Source organism: Pistacia vera, unplaced genomic scaffold (assembly GCF_008641045.1).
Source record: "Pistacia vera cultivar Batoury unplaced genomic scaffold, PisVer_v2 Contig591, whole genome shotgun sequence".
Classification (NCBI taxonomy): domain Eukaryota; kingdom Viridiplantae; phylum Streptophyta; class Magnoliopsida; order Sapindales; family Anacardiaceae; genus Pistacia; species Pistacia vera.
In genome coordinates, this window is record NW_022196436.1 from 755,127 (window position 1) to 766,540 (window position 11,414).

The 11,414-nt window shown below is 33.5% G+C and overlaps 1 protein-coding gene across 1 annotated transcript; it reads left to right on the forward strand.

Moving 5' to 3' along the window:
* The first annotated feature begins 4,671 nt into the window (after positions 1–4,671).
* LOC116109921 (F-box protein SKIP5-like) lies at positions 4,672–7,850 on the forward strand. The gene is made up of 5 exons (XM_031396155.1): positions 4,672–4,833; positions 5,662–5,806; positions 5,891–5,969; positions 6,987–7,045; positions 7,437–7,850. Exons 1-5 carry the CDS (start codon positions 4,686–4,688, stop codon positions 7,780–7,782), a joined length of 777 nt encoding a protein of 258 aa, XP_031252015.1. The 5' UTR covers positions 4,672–4,685; the 3' UTR covers positions 7,783–7,850.
* The last annotated feature ends 3,564 nt before the right edge of the window (positions 7,851–11,414 follow it).

Genomic DNA, 11,414 nt, shown 5'->3' on the forward strand with positions numbered 1-11,414 from the left:
TTATCTCTCCTAGTTGATTGGCATATGCTTCGTCTCGTAAATTTTCACTTAACATGTCTAGACCATTTTCTAAACGTGCTAATTTAATTCTAGGATCAAATATGGCAGCTAAAGAATAAAGAAAATGAATGGGTTTCCAATATTTTTTAAATTTTAATTCCATTGCCTCTATTGATCCCGCTAAAATTTCATTGTTTCTGTTTTTTTAAATAAATATGAAATTTTTATAATTGTATGTATTACTAATGGACTAATAGGATAATACACATCATAAAGTTGTAAGGTGGATTGATAAAAAATTTGAAGGAAATGATGAAATTTTTAAGCTATATGCCAATCACTGTCTACCAAATAATGAGGACCCCTATTATTTGTTACAAAATAACTAATTAAATTTGCATAAGGTAAACATGAATCAAACATTAAATAAATACTATTCCATCTAATAGGCATGTCTAATGCAAAAGTTCTAGAAGACATATTTGATTTTATATAAGCATCTTGAAATTTAGTACTTCTTCTATTACTACTAGTAATCCAAGCTAAAGAATTCTTAATTCCATCAATATTATTTCTAATTTTTTTTATATCACTTTTCGCAATTAAATTAATAATATGACATGCACAGCATTGGTGAAAAAACTTCAAATTGTCATAAAAAATAAAATTTATTTTAAAAAAATCTATAGTTCTACTATTAACACTTGCATTATCTAAAGTTAAACTAATCACTTTGTGAACAACATCATAATCTTCTAAAACTTCAACAATTTTATTATAAATTTGTTGACCACTATGATCCACATCCATTAATCTAAATCCCAATAAAGAATTATTTAATTTACATTCGTTAGAAAAATAATGACTAGTCATACAAATATAATCTTGTTTAGCTCTACCACTCCAAATATCGGCGATTAGAGCCACACTAACATGACAACTATGTATTTTATTTTTTAATTCTAATTTCATTTTCCCAAACAATTTTATTAAATCATTTCTTGTTGCAGTTGTAGAATAACTTTTAAATACTGGAAAAAATGAATGTTTAATAAATCTTTCAAAATATTTATCTTCAGCCATATTAATAGGTTGATCAATTGCAGCAATATATAAAGCTAATTTTTCCCTATATACATCAGAATTATAATGCCAAGTAGTACCCATATTAGTTATTTGAGTTTGATTGATTTCTCTATTTCCATGTTAAGTAATATGTTTATTAGCATGTCTTTTTAAAGTACTAGTATCATTACCTGCATCAGCTTTATAAATATTTCCACAATACTGGCATCTTACTTTCTTCACTAAACTCCATTTTTTATCTCATAAAACTTATTGAAATGCACCCAAATGTCTGATGTGTGCCTGTCGTCAATTTCGATTGCAGTTGATGAACTCGCTTCTGCTTGAGATAGAGTTGGACGAGGACGACGATTACGAGGATGACTTCTAGAACCACCGGGTGCTGTAGCAGCATGGGAAGGAATGGTGGGGATATTATGAGGTGTATCGGATTCCAAGAATGGGATAGCGGGACTATTTAAATCTACTACATTTACGTTAGTAAATTCATGGGGACTAGGATAATTTCCTTTATCATCGAAATTGATGGGATGGAAATATCTATCCATTCTAGTTTAAAAAAAAATAATAATAAATAAATAAATAAATAAATAAAATTGGATATAGAAGAAATAAAGAATTAAAGAAGGAGAATTGGAATTTGGAAATATGAATTGAAAATTGCAAAAACTAATAAAAATTAAAATGAGAGCAAATGGACAACAAAGAGAATAATTGAGAGATTTCAATAGAGAGAATGAGAGAATTTGGGATGTGAGGAAATATGAGAGTTTAGGTCCTATTTATAGAAAAAAATGGGAAAAGAAAATGACCAAAAAGACCTCTCCAACTGCTAAAAAACGGCTATCTTTCAAGGGTAAAATGGGTATTTGCAAAAAAATTAATTTAATTTTTTTTAATTGTTTTTGTACAACCTACGGGTCAACCCGACGGGTTGGACGGGTTTTTAAAAAAAAAAAATATATATATATATATATAACCCATCGGGTTGCTGGGTTGGCCTATGAAGGCCCAACCCGCCCCGCGGGGTATACATGGGACCGGTTACGGTTGACCTGCCTAACCCGGCCCATTTGTTCCACCTTTAGCATATAAGATAATAGGGGTAATCTTTGTTTATTTTGCAAAATTCCTGTATTTGGTTTGCAAGTGATAAAATATTACAGGAATCTTTTATTACAAATAGTGTTTACCATTGGCAATGTGGGGGCTAATTCGATACCCTCCCCTAGGGGTGTTATTAAAACTTTACTGGGTAATCTGATTTTTAAACCTATTTTGCCCTTAATTAAATACCATTTCGAACACAATTGCCATCAAAAGTCTATCAAATAACAATTACCCAGCCCCTCTACATTTAAGAAATTAGGTAAAACACCCCAGCCACAAAAAAGTTTAAAAATTAACAAAATACCCTCAACCACCCAAGACCACTACTGACTGTTACTCACCATTGTTGGCTGTCAGCGTTAATCGCCGTAATGGCGCACGACTGGCGAGATCTAGATGGTCGTACACTGATAACGCCTTTTCCAGCCATGGATCTATGATCCATGGCCATTTTTATGCCGGTTCATGACCAAAGATGTGGTCGTGAAATGGCCAGATCTCTAGCCGTGAAAGGGCCATGGATTTGTGATCCATGGCTGGAAATGGTCAATCTTGCGTCGATAAGGCCTTTTCCAACCATGGATCACAAATCTATGGCCGAAAACGGCCAAATATGGCCGTTTCTATGGTCGTTTCACGACAAAAGACGTGGCCGTGAAAAGGCCAAATCTTTGGCCATGAAACGACAATGTGATCCATGGCTGGAAATGGTCGGTCGTGTGCCGATAAGGTCTTCTTCGGCCAAATCTAGCAGTTTCTATGGTCGTTTCACAACCAAAGATGTGGTTGTGAAATGGCCACAAATCTAGTCGAGAAACGACCATGGATTTGTGATCCATGGCCGAAAATAGCTTTGTCGATGCATGGCCGACCATATACAGCCAGTCGTGCGCCATTCCGTCGATTGCCGGCGGCAACCAGCAGTGGTGGCTGGCTGCCTACAGTGGCTTGAGGGTGAGTGGGGGTGATTTTGCTACAAATTAAAGTTTTATATGGCTAGGTTGTTTTAGCAAAATTTCAAATGTAGGGGGTTAAAAGAAATGATTCAAAAAATAATATTATATTAATATTTAAAAGGAGAGCAATTTAGTAATCTATATAACATACCCACCCATTTATTCTCCCAACCAAATATATTATTCACCACTTTATTCGAACCAACCAAATACATTTCTTATACATTCCCAATAATCTTCTAGGTGATCTATCTTTCTGTTAATATAACATCCCCTTATAATAAAACATTATATAATCCAAACGCTTATTGGTTTTAGAAGATTACCGGAATCTTATATTACTTAACAACCAAACATGGTAATCAAGTAATATAAGATAACATTACCTCAGTAATTCAATATTACTTCCAACCAAACACACCCTTAGAATCTTAACTCCATCCAACCTTTGATAAATTCAAAAGGGTATAATCGTATTTTCCCTCGCCTATATTCTTTTTTTCTTTTCTCCCCCTCTTTTTTTTTTCCCTTTCATTCTCTCCCTCACCATTGAATTACCATCACAACATTTGAACCAAAAACAAAAAAACTATAGCTGCGTTTGGTACACTTTTCATACTCTATTATATTCTATTATCTTATCCAATCCAATGAAAAACGTGCTTATTTTAATATTGACTATTCAATTCAAAATCCAATCATATTCTATTCAACTCAAAACATTTAACAATTATCTTTCACAATAAAAGTTTATAAATTAACAAAAACACCCCCACCCACCGAAGCCACTATCACTCACCAACAGCCACTACCACCGCTGGTGCCGGAACGACGCATGACCGACTGAATCAAGCCGATCGTGCATCAATCTTTCCTTTTCCAGCCAGATCCACCATGGATCTAGCCTTTTCCGGCCAAATCCATCGACTAGATTGGTCGGTCGTGCGTCGATCTTTCCTTTTTCGGCCAGATCTACAGTGGATCTAGCTGTAGATCTAGTCAAAAAAGGCAAGATCGACACATGACCAATCAAATCTAGCGGGTCGTGTGCCATTCCAATGACTGACGACCATTGTCCGATGATGGTGGCTGACTGCCAACAGTAGCTTGCGTGGGTGAGGTGTTTTTGTTAATTTATAAAATTTTATTATGCGGGGGTGTTTAGCTAAATTAACAAATATGGGGAGTTAGAAAATAATCTAAATATTTTTAGAAAATGTTTTCCAATAATGTACCTAACAAATTCTCAGAATCTATTAAGGGATAATTGATTAATTTTTGAAACAATTGGGAGAGTTGTCCGTGAGGGAGGATTTGGAAACTATAGGGGGCAAACTGATTTTTAGTCTTAAAGAAAGCATGGTGACATCACATCCAAATTTCCAAATCTTAGAGGCGTGTCAAATGTTCAACTAGTTGAGTGTTGTGTCGTGTCGGCTTCCCCTTACCAATGGTTTCAGTTTGTGTTACTATCCATCCCACAATAGAGTAAAAAGAAAAATCATCTGACAAGTAATCAAGTTGTTTCAAGAAATGGAAAATGAAGAGAAATTTTACAATGAGAGGCGAAGCTTGATAGGAGGCAGTAATAAAACTTTGAAGAAATCTTGTTTTGCCCTAATAAACAACCTTGATGATGGCTGCCTTATGCATATTTTTAGTTTCTTATCGCCTATTCCAGGTGAATTCTCTTAACTTGGTTTAAATTCTAGCTTATTTGTCTTTAATTAAGCTATTTATGTACTGGGAATTTTCGAGCTAATTGTTTGTTTTCTAGCATGTATGGTAGGGTTTTCTGTTGGGAATGTGATTTTGGAAAATGGGTTTTGAAATTTATCTTCCTTTTGAAGATTTTGTAGTTTGAGGATGATATATATTTGATAATTATGTATTCCTCCTGTATTTTAAGGGTTGGAAGAAATCTAAATGTATATGTTTGAATGGGTTTGTGGTAAAAGTTGTTTATTCTAGGGCACTAAGCTTTTCAGGTAAAAACAAAAAATCTGTCTCATATACTGCAAGTTTTGAAGTTCTAGGAGCAGTGAAAGTATTTTAGTTGTTTAGTTGATTAGTGTGACTTTGTTATTAATTATATATTTTTCCCATTACCTTGAGTATTTTAATGGGTGCTGCATTAGTATCAGGTTCTATCTTGGTGCGTTTAACTTCTACGAAAGATAATAGCTTCAACATTTCTGTGATTGAATAAAATACTGTTGAATCTGTAATATGATATGTTTTCACTGCTGGGATGTAAGATTGGTCATTTAAATTGGAGGAATCTAATCCAGTAAAATAACTTCATACTGAAAAAATCAATACCATATATTTATAATTTTGTTATGCAAGTGTGCTTGTGATGATTGTTTAGCATAAGATGTGTGTTTTGAATGTTAATATGGTAAAATCCCTATCTCTTTAAATTGTCTAAATCAACTTCATAACTCTGAAATTATGTATAGCATCATTTTGTGCAATCCCTTTCACAAATTACTATGGAGCTTTGCAGATCGATATAACACCGCCCTCGTTTGCCACAGATGGCATTACTTGGCGTGTCATCCTCGCATGTGGCTGCGAGTAGATCGGTTCATTAAAGATTTATCAGAGCCCGGAGTTTTCCCAGATCTACAAAAAGCTGTAACTGCAGCAAGGTTTGTAAAGCTGCAAATTGCCTCTGCATGATTCTTGAGATATAATAGTCTAAAATAACTTGTTTATCACATTGTTCCTCTTAGACCTGGCGACACCATTTTAATTTCATCAGGCGGCAGTCATCTTGCCTGTAATATTCAGATAAGAAAACCACTGTGCCTGGTATGTTACTAGTTTATTTCTTCAAAAATGGTTTCATGTTTGTATTTTTAAAATAAAATACAGTGTGGTTCGTTTCCTATAAAATTTTTAGAGCAGGTTTAACTTTGCATTATTTCCATTATTATTTTTGTTACCAGCTATATACCCTGTTAACTAACAGGTCTGTGTTACCTTCTATTGTACACTGAAAAATTGGAGAGGTATCTCAATTTAACTTTTGAATGGCATGAAAATTAAGTTTGAGAGGAAAGCATCTCGCTATAATTGGTTCCATCCATTTGTTATGTCTTTTTTGTAACAAGCTTTAAAACATGTTTGAGCACAAAATATAGTTACTAGTTCTAAAAATATGAAATGGGAATCTTAAGTCCGGTCGATCATTATGCTTTCCATGATTCAAACTTGAATAATTGAATCAATTAGCACTGACATGAGCTAGAACCATCTCTGATGTTCTGGGTGATTTTTGCCTTATGGAGCTACTGCTAACATTCAACCCTATCCTATTTGCTGGAATATGTCTGTAGATGTAAGTTGAATGTTTCATTGTTGCCCTGAATCTCTTCTCTCTATTATTGATAGGGGACTTTACTAATTACTAACTATTCTGGTGTTGCACTTGAAATCGTATTTGCCTGTCAATTGTGCATCTATGCCAGAACTGTTGAGTTCAATTTTCCAAAATTTAGTTGATTTAGTTACAGGGTACTGCATAGCATGAATACATTCATGGTCTATTCCCATTTTTTTGTGAGCCTTAATTCTTCCGTGGTGAAGGAATCAATTCATATATTCCATAATATTTGAAAAATATTTAATTTGACTAAAATCACATTGAGGAACAACAAATTTGCTTTCAGCTGGAAGTGGACTAATATTACTTGTTTGCTCAGTTTCTTGCCTATTGGAAGTTGGAACCCACTTCTTTGTTTTATTGCAAGAGAGAAAAAAAAAAAAAAGACTTATTTTGAAATTTTTATCGATTTCTTTTTCACTGTGACAACTTATCTTTTTTAGATTGGAGGAGGTGAGCTTCCGGATGAAACAACCCTCATATGCTCTCGAGGTTCAGACAGGTTTGTAAAATTTTTTGGTGATTATCTACTTTCAGGAGCATCTAATATTGAAGGGATATGCCTATAGTGAAAGGTGATGCCTTTTAATGTATAAGACTTAATCATGGCTCAGAAGTAGGCAGATCTAGGGATGTGTCATACTGCAAGACTTACATTATGTACACAGATTATATTTACATAAATGATATAACAAATCAAGACATAATTTGACATGCACTGGCTACTCATTGCATGGCATTCCTGTATATTTTAAGGTTAAGTGATTTTATTTCAAACTGTATCTCTAGAATTTTAATCCAAAAAGCTTAGAGTGGGATCCAACCAAAAACACTATACGGTTGTCATCATAAGCAACAAATTTTAGTTCCCACCACTTGTTTTGTTTAAGCAGTGCCTTGGAGCTTCTATCGACCTGTAAGCTAGCAAACTTAACTGTGAAGGCAGAGCTTGGTTGCTGCTTGCTCCATAGGGGTGGAAGGCTTACCATTGACGGTTGTATACTTCAATGTGAGTCGAATCCTTTGGATTATCTCTCGTGCCCAATTGTCAGTACAGCTAAAAGCTGTGTAACACAGTCTCTGATGAAAAGTAAAGGTGATAGTGTTTCTGTTCTGCAAACTCGAATTGAAGGAGGTGCAAAGGCAGTTTTGACTAGTGGAGATCTAGTTCTGCAGCGAGTTCGAGTTATTTATGCTAGAACTTATCTGTATTTCTGGTTTGATGTAGACCATAAGTGATTACTGTATTGTATTTTCTTTGCATTGCATGTAAATTATCCATTGTTCAAAAGTTACTTTTGATTTCACATACTGGTGTCATCTTTATCATACTTTTAGAATTACTTTTAGAATTATTTTGTAACTTATTATATTAAAGTGATTGATCTACCTCATCTAATTACATACTTATTTCATCAATTTCTGCTCTTAAACTTAGTAATTGGTGCTTTAATTATGTGTTCCAAAGCTTATGTCCATATCTTGTTTTTGTGTTGTGCATTAACACAATGAATTGATTATGCTAGGAAATGGTATTGGCATTTATAAATGGAATGACGTTGTAGGGGTGAGCACAGGTAAAAGGTAGAATCAGAATTGACCCTATTAGGGTTCAGTTTCGGTTCCAATTCTGGAAAATTGGAATCGAGAATCGGAATTGGAACTAGAACCGGAATCGAGTTTCGGGTATTTGAGTATGAATTAGGACTAAATTATAATTTTTGTAAACTATTGGGGGTATATTGTAATTTTTGGGGGTGTATTTGCATTTTTTTAAAAGTAGGGGGTAATAAATTACTTGGGTACCCAGAACCGAAACCGATTGGTTTCGGTTTCGGTTCCTAATCTTAGGAGCTGATCAGTTTCGGTTCCAATTTTAGTTCCTTTAAAAAATGCAGGGTACTTAAAACTGATCACCGCTAGTTATTGGCACTCCTTAATACCCACCAAACTAGTTTTCATTAAACCATTGTATTTATATTTATTAAATTGAACATTAACTTTTATTACAATACTCCTAATTATACTAATGAGTTATTTTCATCTTTGCATAACAGATTTTTCGAATCTAAATGATAGCAACCATTGTAAACAAAGTCTCTACATCAGTGTTTTAAAACTCGGTTTAGCCCAACTGCTTGAACAAGTTCAACTGGGACCTAGGGCTTTCACCAAGCCAGGTTATCAATTTTACTATTCATCGAAAGCCTAGAAATTATGACAACAATGAATGAACAATTGAAGGTTGGGATGCTGAGGGTTTTAAAGAGGAAGAGCTGGTGAGTGCATGGTGGCGACGGAGGTGCTTTTCGGTGAGTGAATCGACTGAAAATCGCAAAAATAAATGGCCAGGCGAAATGGGGAGGAGTGAGATGTATTTTGGTCAGGAGGCTGAGGGGAGTGTTTTCGTCGCCAGAAACAAGCCCTATTTGCCCTGGTTTGTTGACGCTGGTGGTGGTGTTTGGGGTGTTTTTGCAAGATTTTAAACTTATAGGGACTTGTAGAATTTTCAAGGTTGTTTTTGTTTAATTTCAAATTTTAGACACCAGGTGGGTCAAACCGGTCAACTTGAGATCCGACCACTTTGCCAGGTTTTATCCCCGATTGGTTATTAAAGCATTGCTCCAAAGCAAAAACTCAATTTTGGCATTTACTTCGTTGAATGATGGAAACGGGAACAGAGACAGGTATGGGAAATGAGAATGGGAATGGGAATGTGAATGGGAATAATATGAAGAAATAAAATATGATTACGTCGTTTACTTTTACAATAATGCTAAATATACAAAGAAATCTTACAAAAATTTATGTACAAAGTGATGTGGCAAGAAATGAATGGAAGAGTAAATATGATAAGTTTGACTTTTTGTGTTCACTCTTCCTTTCATTTCTTACCACATTACTTTGTATATAAATCTTTGTAAGATTTCTTTATACATGTAATATTACTCTTACTTTTAACCATGAATAGTAATGGAGTACAATAAAATCTTGCTATTTTAAATTTTTTGGGCGAAAATATCATCCAATGGAATTCATTAAAAATTAATTAGATAAAACTTAGCCCATAGTTTAAAATTATTTCATAAAACATTTATATTAAATTTAGATGATATCATTAGAAATAATATAATATTAATTTATTTAATTTAATATAAATATAATTTTTTTTATGGAAATAAAATATAAAATTATTTCCATAAAAAAAATTCAAAATCGATCAACCGTCAATCAACAATTTTGACCGTTGGCAGAATCTTTCGGATGATGTCATAGCTAGCACATGATGGACAATCAGCCAACAATATATGGATTTGACTGGCAAAGTCGCTGGAGATGATGTCACGTGCATGGCAGAAATAGAGGTGGAAAAGGGGCCCGGCCTGTGGCCTATTTGTATAAAAGGGTCAACCCAACCCGACTCGCCAACCCTAATCCGATGGGTTTTTGTGCGGGTCAGGCCGAGCTGGCTAGACAAAAAATTATTATTATTTTTTTATTTTTTTAATGTTTTTTTCTTTTGTGTAATTTGTTTTAATTAATTTTTTAAATATCAATTAAATTAAATTAATTTTTGTTTAATTAACATTTCAAATATTAATTCAATTTTAATACAATTAAATTGTAATATAAGCAAAATTAGATTTATTCATTTATCAAAAAATAAAATAAGAAATAAGAAATTACAATAATTATTTCCTCGTTAAAAACCTTACCAAGAAAAACTCAATTGGGACAAAAACTTGATAAGGAAAAAAGAGTGCAATAATTGACAGTTAATTTATAAATTACAAAGTTACAATTTACAAAACAACTAATTTGAAGGTTCATTAGGACCTCCTTCATCTGTATCATTTAAATTATAAAATTGAAATGATTTTATTAAAAGTATCGTCGACAACCTCGTATTAATCTTGATGACGCAACCATTCCTAATTTCAAAGACATATGAGGACTTCAATCATTTTTTGTGAAAGTTTAGTCCTCCTTTTATTTAAAATTCTTTCACTTGCACTAAATGTTTATTCAGATGAGACAGTTGAGACAAAAACTAAGAAAACATTCAGGGCAAGTCTTGATAGTACCCAAAAAAATACATTTTCTAGTTTTCCAATATTCTAAGACATCAAAGTTGGTTATTTGTTGTGGATCTACTGGTAGCAAGTTAGGGGGTCCCAAATATTGGTGAAACTCGTTACTCTGCAGCTGCATGGAGGACATTATATTTGTTGTTGATGCTTCTAAAGAGGAGGCTATGCTTCGGGTTCGGGTCTTCTTCTGCCCATTAATTGTACTCCAAGAGTCGAAGTCGAAGTCTTCATTTGTGTCTTCTGCTGGTACTTCCTCGGGTATTGCACCTCTTTGCTAGTTCATATATCTGCTTTCATATTGTAAATATACATTTGCAAGACACTATCTTATCTATCCTAGTTGATTGGCATACACTTCTTCTTATAAATTTTCACTTAACATGTCTAAAACATTTTCTAAACCCACTAATTTAATCATAGGGTCAAATATGACAACTAAATAATAAAAAAAAAGGAATGGATTTCCAATATTTTTAAATTTAAATTTCATTGCTTCTATTGGTCCCGCTAAAATTTCATTGTGTCTGTTTCAAGCAAATAAATTTGAAATTTTTAAAATTGTATGTATTACCAATAGACTAGTAGGATAATATACACTTGAAAGTTTTAAAGTGACAAGATAAAAGGCTTTAAGAAAAGAATGAAATTTTTGAGTTATATGTCGATCACTCTCTACCAAATAATGAGAACCCCTTTACTTGCTACAAAAGAACTAATTAAATTGACATAACGTAAATATGAATCAAGCATTAAATAAGTATTATTCCACCTAACTGGCAT

Excerpts from the sequence above, each read along its gene's own strand:
- LOC116109921 (XM_031396155.1), top strand. The coding sequence starts at position 4,686 with ATGGAAAATGAAGAGAAATTTTACAATGAGAGGCGAAGCTTGATAGGA. Across the intron at positions 5,970-6,986 it reads TAAGAAAACCACTGTGCCTG|ATTGGAGGAGGTGAGCTTCC; the intron begins GTATGTTACTAG and ends TATCTTTTTTAG. Across the intron at positions 7,046-7,436 it reads TGCTCTCGAGGTTCAGACAG|TGCCTTGGAGCTTCTATCGA; the intron begins GTTTGTAAAATT and ends TTGTTTAAGCAG.